Here is a 13,407-nt window from a genome sequence, read left to right as displayed (position 1 = left end):
GTCGTAGAGATGTACTGTTCACTCCGTTCTGTTTGTACTTAGGGATGGAATTGCATTAGTGTCAGTCCTTTAACACTGCCCTGTGTTCAATCACTGCCTTTTCCTGTATGTGTAATGGGAAAGCCCTGTGGTGCTGTGCTTACCCCACCTCAGGTGTCCCTGTGCCGGGTCAGCAGGGTGTTGGCTGAGTTGGAAACCCCACCAAAGCCCTTTGGGAGAGGAGGCTGCCCTGCCCTCAGCCCTGCGGCTTGCTGGGAGAGCCAGTGGGATGCACTCTGATTTGGCAAATGTTGCTCTTGCTTTGCTTTTTATTTATTTAAATGTTAATATCCAACCTCCTCACTTCATTGGTGCTAAGATCTCACTAGCGAGCTGAATTTTCAGATACTGGTATCAAACCACTTCTGTGGATTAGATGTTGGAAATGAGTAACAGATACGTAACGCTGGCTTGGAGTCCAAGCGTGGACAGCAGCTTTTCATGTGTCAGGTAACTCATGTAGAGAATGCTTTGTTCTTTGAGTTACACGCAGGTAAAGAATACTGATTTTTTTCTTAGCAAAGCATTTCCAAGGTCTTGAGGTGAAAGTCCATTCTTCGGATGCGCATGTGATCTGGTTGGTAGGTGCTCCTTCTGCTCCGTCTTGTGGTGCTCAGTGACAGTGCTGCCACACACCAATAAAATGCTTTGGTAAACAATTGAGTGGGGTTGCTCTGTGCTTATCCAGTGCCTTACAGTTGCTGAGATCAGTCTGAAGCATGGTGCTGTCCTCACAAGAAGCTGTGAGAAGGCAGAATTGGGACGTGTGCCTGTACGTGGCTGCCCATTAACTCAGCACGTGAGGCTGTGGCATGCCCAGCAGCACTGCCCAGCCCTGCTGGCTTCAAGTCATGCTACTGCAGAGCAGCAGCGTCTCTGCAGTCTGTCACTGCTATAATCAGCTACCTCCCTGCCAAATAGTTTGCAGGAAAAGAATGTGAAACCTGTGTGAGGTAATGAGGTTTAAATCCCTGCGAACTCGGGCTTGGTGATATCATTCAAACCCAGACAAGATCCTGCTCTGGTTTGAAAGTGCTGCTGGCACAAGGTCAGCAAAAATCTCTTCAACTCCCTCATTTTTAATTGATCTTGTTCAAGAGTGAGAGATGTTGGGAACCAGTGCAGAGGAGCCTGGGGAGCCAGGGCACCAGCAAGAGAGCAGAGAAGCTGAGGAGGCATCAGCCCAGGCAGGCTGTGTGCTGAGCTGTGCTGTGTGGCAGATTGACTGTAGGCCTCCCGTAGACCATGTTTCCTAAAGCTCCAGTTACAAATTCTCTTGTGCTTTAAAGTGCCAGTCATACCGAGGTGGTACAATAGCTTAATCCCATGGTGCAGGAGGATGGGAGGCTGTCTCAGCCTGTGCCCTGTTGGTGTCTGCTGCCTGAGTGCTCAGATGTGAGGGCTTTGATGTATTGGAGTTCACTTGGAGAAATAAGGGCTCAAATATAAAATGAGTTAACCTCTGACTTTAGTAAACATGGTATTTTAATGGAGATTTACTAAATCTTGTTCTGGAGGCTTTGGTACCTAAGTTAGTACATGCACTTAAGACAACAGAGTTCCTCAAAATAAGGGGTTGTGTCTGAGTGTCCACACCTGGGCACAGGAAAGCACCTTTGCCTACTCAGACCTGGGTTTTGGCCTGATGGATGTCAAAAATTAAATATAAGAACTTCTTGAAAAAGCCAAGCTAGTTATATGGTTTTTATGTACTTAATTGTGTTTTTGCAAGATAGAAATTAATTAGTTTTGCCAGCCAAACTGGAATGCTTAATAATGTATGCAGAATATATTCCTGCTATTCTAAAATAGTTTCTAAGTGATTTGTTTTTTTCTGCTTCCCTGTAGATTAAAGCAAAAAATTATGACAAAGTGGAAAAGGTGAGTCCTATTAATATACGCCATATAACTCTATAGCAAGAACAAGTAGCTTGTGATTCAGCTAACGAGATTGAAAAAAAAAAAGGAGAGCTGCCATTGATTGTGTTGTTGAAAATACAGATATGAAGTTTCAATAACATAGACTTTGTTGTAAGCAAACTGTAATTAGTAAGTTAGTAGAGGAATCTCTCTGCTTAATTCTCTCCAGTTTCCTTGCGTAGCATAAAGGTGCTTTTGTCAAAGGATGAGTAGTTTGCCTCGTTATTTCTTAAATTTCAGTTATAAAGACAGAGGTTTTATTTCGTAGTGCATAGTGTTAAAAGTAGAAGCTTAACATTTTTGGAATCCTGATCACGTCTTCTTGATGTATTGAACAGTTATTTCAGCGATGCCTTATGAAGGTTTTACACATTGATTTATGGAAATGTTACCTTTCCTATGTACGTGAAACCAAGGGGAAGCTGCCTAGTTACAAGTAAGTTGACAGCGCTGCTCTGAATTATTCGTGTTATGTGAATCTTCACTTAATTTTGGAGGAAGGGGTGGGAGGAACTGCGGAACTGCCGGGGGAGTTTGCAATAGAGTGGGGTCTGTGGGTAATGCTATTTAATCTGCATTTTGGAAACACCTTCTTTAGAGTTTCTTGGTGAGCTTTGTGAGTGAAATTACTTCTCAGTCTGGGTCTGGGTGGAGAGGTGGGACAGCAGCAGGGGAGCAGCCAGAGCAGCCGTGCGATCCCTGCACCCGAGGCTGGTGCTTGGGCTAACCTGCAGTGCGCCTCTTCCTCACTCACAGGCTGCACTGTTCTTCCCCCTCTTCTCTGCCCTGTTCAGGGTCTCCACGACATTCAACATTGCTTCCACTTGAGGTGCTACATTTGAATAATAAAAGTAAATCATTTATTAGAGCGAGCTTGGGAAGGCCTACCGAGCATAAAAAAAAATCAAGGTGTCAAAACTAGGGCGTCTGTTAGTTTTCGTCTCTTATTACTGCATTTTGCTCGTTTATTATCCCCTCAACAGTCCGATGCTTTTCTTCCTGCTTGAGGTTTCAAGAAATATCAGTAGCTTTCAGCGTTCTATGCACTGTTTCTTTCCCAGCCCACCATAACCTCTCTACAGCAATCTGGATGGTCACTGATCCATTAACAAAAAGAAATAGACTTCTATTTTTTGAAAGACCGTTTTGAAATAATTTTTAAGAAGTATTTTCCTCTTATACCCTGTATCTTTTTTCCCATTTAACTTTCCTCTATTTTTCCTGATAACATGGACAAAAAAATTAGGGAATTAATGAAAAATATTTGAGGAAAGGAAACAAAAGATAGTGGAAGAGTAAAAGCTGTTTTCATTGGAAATTGGGCAAGGAAAAAATTCTGTGAACATCTTCAATTTTGGGAAAATCACTTTGATTTTGAGGGGGGTAGGAGATCTTATGAAAGATTCTGGCTGGGTTCCACATGTGGAGCTGCTCCTCATTGTCCCAGGTTTGATGCTGCTGGGGAGCTACAAGGTTTGGGAGTTTTGAGAGAGAAAAGGAAACCACGGGTACATCTGCTGGGTAGGAGCCTGTAGACAGCAGTTCTATCTTCTCCACTTCCTCTGCAGTTTGTGTGCTTGGATTCCCACGTTCTTAAGGAGGGGGTCTCGGGAACCATTAATGTGCTACATTGCCTCCAATAAATGCAAACGGCTTTCTTTTAAACAAAAATCTATACGCAGAATTGAAAGATGTCCCAGTGCAAAGTTCTGCTCTCAGCTGTTGCGTGATGCTTTTTATTCCTCAAGGTTTGCTTAGACTTTGCTGCACAAAAGAATGCAGAATAAAGAATTTTTTAAAATACTGAAGAATTGCCCTTTGGTCTTTGTGGTTTGTTCTTTTCCTCAGAGAAAAAATGGCTCAGGCTTATGATTTTGCTCTGGATAAGATTGGCATGGAAATCATGTCGTACCAGGTATGTTTCTGCTATGAAAACACATCTTATTTCTAAGTTGATATCAAGTACAGTTAAACACTGATTTCATCATATGTACTATTTTTTCTTGAATAGATCTGGGTGGATTACATCAATTTTTTGAAGGGCGTGTAAGTACCTTGAAAGATTTTTTTGTTTCTTTTTTTTTTTTTTTAAGTCAATATAATGTCAATGTTCATACCAGATATGATCTGTTACAGCTGACATTAATCTCTCTCCCCAACATTTAGAGAAGCTGTAGGATCTTATGCAGAAAACCAGAGGATAACAGCTGTCCGCAGGGTGTACCAGCGTGGGTGTGTGAATCCAATGATTAACATAGAGCAGCTCTGGAGAGATTATAACAAATACGAAGAGGTAATCAAAAGCTTAACACTTGTTTGTGACTTAAAATAATCTTATAATCAGGTACGGCGCCCAAAATCGGGTCCACTAAATTAGGTGCAAGAGATAACAGGTACTCTGCAAAGAGGCCCTTCTGTACCATGATGGTGGTCAGACACTGGAGCAGGCTTCTCAGGGAGGTGGTTGATGCCCTGTGCCTGTCAGCGTTCAGATAACGCCCTCAGGAGCACGCTGTACCTTCTGGTCAGCCCCGAGGTGGTCAGGCTGTTGTCGTGGTGAGCTTTGAATGGCCCTTCCAGCAGAACTGCTGTCAATGTCACACTGTCACACTAAGCACAGTAGTGCATGGTGGGTATGACGGCATTTGGCTGTGATGGTTTGGATTTCCTCTGCAGTATTAAGTTGCACGTTCTCAAGTGCATACAAAATGCTCTTCACCATTACAGCATTGACTCAGGTGAGTCTGCTGCCCCACTGCCATCAGCAACGTCCTCGTTGTCCTCAGCTCAATGACCCAGAGGCTGATCAGTAGCTTTCATAAACACTTCTGGTAACAGCTTGTTAACCTGCCCCGGTCACACAGGTGGGAGTGCTGAACTGGGAGTCAATGCCTCTGTGCTCAGCACTGCTGGGCAGGCACGTTCCCACAGCACCCACCTACATCCCATACTGCACCCACATTGCATCGGTCAGCCATATGCTGTAGAGGGAAGAAGGGACCGTTTCTCCTTGTTTCTGACTACACACCAATTGTAGGACTGGTGACAGGAGGGCCACCGTGTTGAGCTGGCAGGAGTGCCTCCTGGCACCCATAGCCCTGAGCATGTCCTGCAGTAGCCTGGTGCTGCACTCATGGCAGCCACTTGAGAAGAACCAAATGATCTGCCCTCTGTGCTGGAAAATGCTCCATCCCACTGCCAACAGCCTCCCTATAAACTTTTGTCTCTTCCGCATCCATGCTGTAAATGAAAACTATTGCCACTTGTTCCTACCACTTCCATTGGTACACAGAATGCTGTCAGAATGGACTGTCAGAATGTCAGAACGCCTGGCCTGTGTTTATTCTGTGTCTTCTTGGTGAGGCAAGGAGGACAGGGCAGCTGTACAGACAGCACTGCTCATCTGAGGGGAAACCACTGCTGCAGCAACAGCCCATTGAAAGTGATTGGTGTGCAGCTCCTAGCACCAAAGGTTACTGTGTGTTTGCTGCAGCTAAAACATGCTTGAGTAAAAGCCTTCAACTTGCCCGCTGGCTCAGTTGGTAGCAACTGGGTAGCAGTGTCATGTCAGCTGCACGGGCTACATGGGGTGCTGCTGGGTTTATGTTCTGTGGCTGTCCCAGATCTCTCAGCAAGAAGCCAGCTGGTGCCCATGGCATGTTGGTACCCAGCTCAGATGCCTCTTTGGAACAGGACTAAAACTGTGTTGTTTCCTCAAAATCCTGCCAAGCACTTCAGGAAGATCAACCCTGACCCAGGCCTGGGCAAAAGGGCATTGCTTGTACTGCCATCAGAGCTGCTCTGTCGGGTAGGCGCTCCTGGGACCCCATAGCTTGGCCCACATCCCCATGGTGTGAGCTGTGCTGTGGGGCAGCACCATGCCCTCAGCAAGCAACTGTCTGGCTGGGCATTGTGCCAGGCACTTGTGGGTCTCACAGAGGGATGGCTATGGCCATCCAGTGCTTCAGGAACGGGGCAGGAGGCAGAGCAGTGAGATTTGACTTGTCCAGGGAAGCTGAACGGTTCCTATGCTGTCCTCACCTTCATCTGGTAGACAGCACACAGCAGCTGGGCAGGGAACCACGGCTCTGTGCGTAGGCATTGGCCACGATTTAAAAGGAAAATTCTAATTTGCAAACACATTCATGCTTCTGCTTTCTCCCCCATCTGATTTATGTAAAGCTCATTGTGTTTTGAAGGCCGTGGTAAGATTTAAAATGTACTGAGATGTTTCAAGTCACTTAAATTTTAGCATTGAATTTATTCCCTTGCAAATAGGTTCTTGCCCTTGTGTGAAACGTTTATCAGGAGGAATCCAGAACCTTTTAAGATCTGTGTTTGAAGATGGCTTTCAGCTTCCTGCTCACTTTTGCATTCTCCTTCGGGCTCTTTCTGTATGAAATGAGATTTGGCAATTCCACGTTGAGCCAGTATATTACCAATTCTATGTTACCAATTCCCTTGTTTTGCCCTTCTGCAGGGAATCAATATTCACTTAGCGAAGAAGATGATTGAAGACAGGAGTAGAGACTACATGAATGCACGACGTGTAGCAAAGGTACAAACTTCTGATACGTTTTGATTCCATTCCACAAACGGGCATTACACATGCTTCTCACTTGAACAGAAAGTGCACGTTAAGGCATTAAGCTTGGCATGCTGAAATACTCATATCAGTTTCATAAAGTGAGTTTTTAATATGCTTAGATCTGCTGTTCAAAGCATCATTTCTGTTCCAGGAATATGAGACTGTCATGAAGGGGCTGGACCGCAATGCCCCCTCTGTCCCCCCCCAGAACACCCCACAGGAGGCTCAGCAGGTGGACATGTGGAAGAAGTACATCCAGTGGGAGAAGAGCAATCCTCTGCGTACAGAGGATCAGACTCTCATCACAAAAAGAGGTAATTAGGTACCACTGTAGGGTATGAAGGGTTCTATTTCTTAGCTCCATTGACGGTCTCCAGGGTAAATAATAATATTTTAGCATTCAGGGATCGTGGTGTAGCAGAAGTTGGTCAAGTTTTTTCTTTCCGTTCTTGAATTGCGTGGATTTATTTTTTTTCTTTGAGCCTGTTTAGTTTTTGCTGAAGGCAAGCTGAAAGCCATGTGTAGATTTGGGTACAGCGCTATGGCTGTGTGCCACCAAACTTGGGAGTTGCTGGTTGTGATTCATCAAGTTCCAATGATGTAAAAACTGCAATTGTGATCATTCCGTTCAAAGCCCGTTCGTATTAATGGTTTCTAATTTAATCACTGTTTTCTGTATGTCATTGTGCAAGGTAGTACTATTTCTGCAATAATATACAAGGAATATTTCTTACATTTTTCCCCCTAGTTATGTTTGCCTATGAGCAATGCCTTTTGGTTCTGGGACATCACCCAGATATCTGGTATGAAGCTGCACAGTATCTTGAGCAATCTAGTAAGCTGCTAGCTGAAAAAGGGGTAAGGAGAATGCTGATAGCTTTTTTATTTTCTTATTTAATTGCTTTAACACGGTGTACTGTTGTTAATGTTTTCTCAAATAATATCCAAGGGGGGAGTGAAAAATCTCAAGCATCTTAAGTTGTGTCACATTCAGAATTTTAAATTTGGATCTGTTTTAATTAAAAAAAAAACAAAAAAACAACCAAACCTCACCCTGCATCTGGGATGATAATAATTAAGAAAAACTGTTGTAGTGTTGTCTGGTTTTAGGTTGGGGTTTGTTTTCTTGTGAGGTTTTCTTTGACATCTGATTCCTTCAGTACTGGGGAGATGAGTGACCCCTGCTTGGAGTGTGATGAGGGCGCTCAGTGGAACTTGTTGTGCAGAGAAGAGAATCCACGGGCAGGCTGCAGGCATATGAACAATTATCGCATTTATTTTATAACAGGACATGAACAATGCTAAACTTTTCAGCGATGAGGCTGCCAATATTTATGAGAGAGCCATCAGCACTTTACTAAAGAAGAATATGCTTCTCTATTTTGCATATGCAGATTATGAAGAGGTGAGCAAAAAGCGATGTCGTGCCATAAACCCAAAGGCATCTCCCTTCAACACACCAAATACACAGGCATTCTGAACATTTAACTTACTGATTCTTCTAACTTTAATCCCATCCAATGTTTCTGAGACTAAGCTGACAAAATGAGGAGGGAAAGAAAGCATAGTTTTAATTGTTTTGAAAATGTAATGTCTCTCCGCTTAACTCCATTTTTCAAACAACTGTGAAAGTGAAACTGGTTAGTTTACATTTACCAGAGCATCAGTTTCTTCACTTACGAAATAGGGTAGAAGTGCATCTTTTCTGTCAAATTCTTGGAGGCTGAATTTTCCCTTGGCTATCACGGTGTTACACAGACTCGATGAGTGATGCCTGGCACTGGTTGGTTTTGCACATGAGCCATCAGGAATGAAGACGACGTCCCATTGATCAGCTGAGGTCTCACACATCTGCAGTTGGGTGCATTGTGCCCGCTTATTGTAACTTGAGTTTCTGCAGGAAGATCTGGGGCATAAAAGCAAACCAATCTTCACCCTTAAAGAAAAAGCCTCCCTTGGCTTTCAGGGCAGCCTCGAGCATCCAAAGCATACCAGCTATTAAAGTTTTTCAGTGTTGCACAACGCAGCATGGAGGGCTGCAGTTGGCAGCAAACAGAATGGGATTCTTTGAAATGTGTAGGTTTGGAAGTGAAGATGGTGATTTTCATATTTGCTGTGCAAGTTACTTCTTGTTGGAGAGGAAGGAAATTGTCTTCTTGGCCCGAACACCTAAAATGGCCATTCTGCTGCACTATTACTAAATTAGATTGCAGGTCTCTATGAAAAGCACACTAGGAAAAACAGAATGGGGAAATTAAAGGTGGACGTATATTGTTTCCAACTGAGGAAAAAAAGAAACAAAACTCTTTTTTTTCTCCTTCATACTGATTTTTGCATCCCCACAGGTGGTCTGTAGCAGTATTACTAAGCAGTCTGTATTTTTGTTTATGTGCTTTAGAGTCGAATGAAGTATGAGAAGGTGCACAGCATATATAACCGGCTCTTGGCTATTGAGGACATTGATCCCACTCTGGTAAGATGATCTCCTGTATTGAGTGCTTCCACATTTGCATTTCCACCTGAGTGCACCCACCACACGGGGAAGTGCTGACGTGAGGTCTTTGGGTCGCAAGAAGAGCTGAGCAGGTGGAGATGGCAGAACTGGATTAGGATTGCAGCTGGTTTGGTAACTCCAGGCTGCCAGCCATCCAGATGCACCAAGTCACGCACGCATTTACTCTCTGTGTCTTTTGGAGAATCTCTTAAAAGAAGTTATGAAGGTGTCACGTTTTATAAAAAGCTCATAAAGAATTGGTGCACGTTTTTTGCTGGCTCAGCTGAAACTTCCCTTTGCCTCCCCTTTACAGATTAAAAGCACGTCGCTTTTGCCTGTTGCCTTCCCTAGAGAAATATATTCTTCTGTGTAAAAATAAGCTTGCAGATAAAATTGTAGTTCACCACGTAGTTGTTAAGGTGTGTTGCTGTGCATCTATTTTTGTTGTGCCGTAACAGCGTTGTTCCTAGTGTCAGCTGTGCTGGCACAGAGCAAATAGGGTGCAAGCTAACCTGCCCTCAACAGATGCCTTAGTTTGTAAATAGGTGTGACAAAGCAGGAGAGAGAAGTAAAAAGGTCTGAGGTCTAAAATTAAGCCGGTGGGTGCCAGAGGAAAGGTATCCATTTACTGGCATATTCTATTCATTAAACAAAGACTACAAAGCTTTCCTCATATGCTCCTCTGAGAAGGCACAGGCCAGCCCTTCCCACAGGAGGAATGCAGGTGTTTGTGATCTAATTGTGAGCGGAGGAAGAAATGCAAATCACAAATTAGCCCATGAATTAGATAGCACATTCTTGACGTTCTGATCAGGTATGGTTATTTGCAGACAGCATGACCTGTGTCTTGGCTTCCATAAAAAAGAGTAAGAGGTTTCCATGGGCTTTTTGCCTCTTCTTTAGCCCTATGGGTGTCTTCACTTATTGGAAAATTGTTGTTTTTACAGTAAATCCTCTTTCTCAGAAGGTACAAGCTTATGGAAATTACACTCGTCTAAGTCCCCTGCCTTGAGAAATGTGTGTTTTAACTATTTTCACTCTGGGCAATTGGTCTTAGGTATTTTCCATTTTTTAAATTCATATGTGGATAATTTTGCCTTGTTGTTTTTAGCATAGCAACGCAGAGGCAGAACACAGTCTTGTTTGTTTCCAATACACCTTGTTAGCTGTAATTTGTGAGTAAGGATTCTTTCAAGCAGAGCTACAAGCTGCATATCCTAGCACTCTTTGTTATCACTGAAGGTAATGCTAACATGCTCTTTTGTAGGTTTACATCCAATATATGAAATTTGCAAGGCGAGCAGAAGGCATAAAATCTGGAAGAATGATATTTAAAAAGGCCAGAGAGGACACCCGGACCCGCCACCACGTCTACGTTACTGCAGCTTTAATGGAGTATTACTGCAGTAAGGTAATTACAGGTGCTTGGTTTGGTCCTGAAGCAGCATGGGACAGCGTGCGTCTCACTGAAGCTGATGACTTTTTCTTTTTAATGTTTGCAGGATAAATCTGTGGCCTTTAAGATTTTTGAGCTTGGGCTGAAAAAATACGGAGACATTCCAGAATATGTACTGGCATACATTGACTACCTGTCTCACCTTAATGGTAAGCTTCACGCACGGAGGTGCCCGAGGAAGCATTGGGCTGTGTCCTCTGTGAGCTGAGCAGAGGTAGAGCTTTCTTCTGCCACCTGTAAGCATAAATATATACATATTTTTGAGTCAGAGTGTCAGTAATTTTGTAATAGCTGTAGGTCTCTGTGAATAAATGCAAGGCCTTTCTGTAGATCTCCATCACAGTGAGCTGGCTGCTCATTCACAAGTGAGAACTTTTGGTCTAATAACTGTGGAGGAGTATACAACAGGGCCCAATTAAAAGTTACTGAGATAAGCCGTTGTGGTAATTAAAGAAAGCTGAGAAAAAAAAAAACAGTTATCCTGAATAAATGGCAAGCAATTGTGCTGTTACTAAAGAACCTCTATGGGGACAAGTGTATTGTGACAACAAAAAGAAATTTGCAAATAGCAAATTCGCAGTAGAATCTAACGCTGTTATATTGTTGTATGCATGTTCAGGTTTTGTTCTCATTACTGAAAAACAAATCAAGGTATCAGAATGTCAGTCTTTAGTGCAGTGTCCACACCAAAATGAGCTGTATTTTACTCAATATAATTTTTTTTTTTTTTCCTCCTGTTTTTAAAGAGGACAACAACACAAGGGTTTTGTTTGAGCGTGTTTTAACTTCAGGGAGCCTCCCACCTGAGAAATCGGGGTAAGTTTGCAAAAGATGCTTTGCTACACTGAAAAGCCACTTTCAACTACAAGTAGCACAAAGTAACAAGGGAAAAAGAGAGAATTAGCTACAGATATTCCTTCCCTCCTTAATGCTGTCGAAAATAGCAGGAACCAGACAGATTTGTGCAGGTTGCTATCCTGCTTATGGTGACGGCCATTCTCTTGTTGATTTCTAAAACCTTGTTGACATGGAATTGTGAGGGAGAAAGTGCAAGATCCTGCTGCGTGGTAAGCACTCAATAGTTTCAGCAGCTTACGCCACGTACCACTCAGTGGTGCTTCAGGTAGGTAAGGAAAGGAAGCTGACGATGTCTTTCAGGTGAGGAGAATGCTGAACTGTGCCCAAGCAACCAAAATAAAACTATGAATGAACCAAAAAAGGCACAGATTAACCACTCACTGGCACATTTTCATTGCTGCTGTTTAAATTTATTCTCTGCAGAATAGTTACTAGACCTTTTGTGTCCCAGGTGTTCACCATTATTATTACTGTCACACACAGGCATCAAAACTAAGAAATCAATTATTGCCCTGCTGTGCATGGTTGTTCTACATTTCCCTTAAAAGAAAGGGAAAAAACAAACAAACAACAAAACAGATTATTTAAAAGCAGTATCTTCTTCAAAGGTGAACTCTGAAGTGGAAGTTGAACCATGTCCAGAAGTATGGTCAGACGTTGCTCAAGTTAGACATGAGGTTTTGCACAAACCTGAGTTGCACAGGACCACAGCGCTCATCCAGTTCAATCCCCTGCCATGTGCAGGTCGCCAACCAGCAGACCAGGCTGCCCAGAGCCACATCCAGCCTGGCCTTGAATGCCTCCAGGGATGAGGCATCCACAGCCTCCTTGGGCAACCTGTTCCTTTCCTTTTCGTGACAGGGTCTATTGCAGAGATGAGCTGAGTGTATGGTGACTCAAGTCCTCTACTACTGAAAGCTTTTACCAAAATATGTGAGGCACTGGGATAGTAATGGATGCTACAGATCAAAATTAATAAATGCTAGAGATGGCAGTGTGTTCCCTGATTTACCTCATGAGCATCTCTCATCTTGAGATTTTATATTATGGACTTTTTTCTCCTTCAGTAACTGTTTATCTGTTCTTTTACAGGGAAATCTGGGCTCGGTTTCTAGCTTTTGAAAGCAACATTGGTGACCTTGCCAGTATCCTCAAAGTTGAAAAACGGAGGTTTACAGCATTCAAGGAAGAATACGAGGGTAAAGAAACAGCTCTGCTTGTAGACAGGTATAAGTTCATGGACTTGTACCCTTGCTCTGCAAGTGAGCTTAAGGCTCTTGGTTATAAGGTAAGTAAGTGGGTAATGCCTCCTTTTACTGTTACTGGTTTCAGTCATAGCAAACTTGAGCGGTTCCTTCTTTAGCGCTTGTTTTTTTTTTCCTGTTAGAATCTTCCTCCTTTGTTTCAATTGTAAATGATAATTAAAGTGCTTCAATGCCGCTTTTTGGAATTTAAATTTGAGGCCAGAAGCCTGTGCCTAGTGGTCTCCCATCACATTTCTGACCACATGTATTTAAGTGGTGCATGAGTCCCCTGCCAGTCCATAGAGCTTTGGAAGTCAGTAAGATGGGAGTTGTGTGTTAATAGACTGCCAGAGGCAGAAACAGCTCTGCTGGAGAAACTGCTCTTTCCCTTATGTAAGTAGGAACAGAACCTTCAGCTCCTATCTCCAAACAAGTGCCTCAACTTCCTTTTATTTCTTATATAGATAAGTGATTTCTGAGAAGAAAAAAAGGTCAGTGAAGTTAGCAAAACAGCCGAACTGTTGGGCTTCACAATCTTAAAGTGATCTGATAGGTGGGAACGAGTCACAGTGAGCCACTGAACGTTTTTGTCTTAAGGCATTGCAACAGAGATATTTTGAAGTCACAGTTGTGTTTGAGAGAGCGTAGGTCTGAGATGTACCTAAGACAATTCAGGCCAGGGGCTGGTTCGGTTTCTTGTGACATACCATAATAGAATCACTTGAAGTGATGCACGTGAACTGCCATACAATTCATTTATTTTCCAGCTAGAGCAAGCTAGAGAATGAAATGAGGGAGAAATGGTCAT

General features: G+C 43.1%; 1 protein-coding gene across 1 annotated transcript in view; it reads left to right on the top strand.

Annotated features, from left to right (window-relative positions):
• Positions 1-13,407, top strand: part of CSTF3 (cleavage stimulation factor subunit 3) — a 43,873-nt gene that overhangs the window by 27,539 nt on the left and 2,927 nt on the right. The window contains exons 4-17 of the mRNA XM_042882741.1: positions 1,888-1,920; positions 2,298-2,395; positions 3,808-3,874; positions 3,971-4,005; positions 4,126-4,252; positions 6,440-6,517; positions 6,699-6,861; positions 7,296-7,405; positions 7,836-7,952; positions 8,946-9,020; positions 10,309-10,452; positions 10,544-10,646; positions 11,244-11,313; positions 12,448-12,643. Coding sequence (XP_042738675.1) covers positions 1,888-1,920; positions 2,298-2,395; positions 3,808-3,874; positions 3,971-4,005; positions 4,126-4,252; positions 6,440-6,517; positions 6,699-6,861; positions 7,296-7,405; positions 7,836-7,952; positions 8,946-9,020; positions 10,309-10,452; positions 10,544-10,646; positions 11,244-11,313; positions 12,448-12,643 — 1,416 coding nt within the window. The remainder of the gene's footprint in view (positions 1-1,887; positions 1,921-2,297; positions 2,396-3,807; positions 3,875-3,970; positions 4,006-4,125; positions 4,253-6,439; positions 6,518-6,698; positions 6,862-7,295; positions 7,406-7,835; positions 7,953-8,945; positions 9,021-10,308; positions 10,453-10,543; positions 10,647-11,243; positions 11,314-12,447; positions 12,644-13,407) is intronic.

The sequence above is a fragment of the Lagopus leucura genome, unplaced genomic scaffold (assembly GCF_019238085.1).
Source record: "Lagopus leucura isolate 7727_CA_CO unplaced genomic scaffold, USGS_WTPT01 Super-Scaffold_100035, whole genome shotgun sequence".
Lineage (NCBI taxonomy): Eukaryota > Metazoa > Chordata > Aves > Galliformes > Phasianidae > Lagopus > Lagopus leucura.
This window is presented reverse-complemented; position numbering and strand designations above follow the sequence as displayed.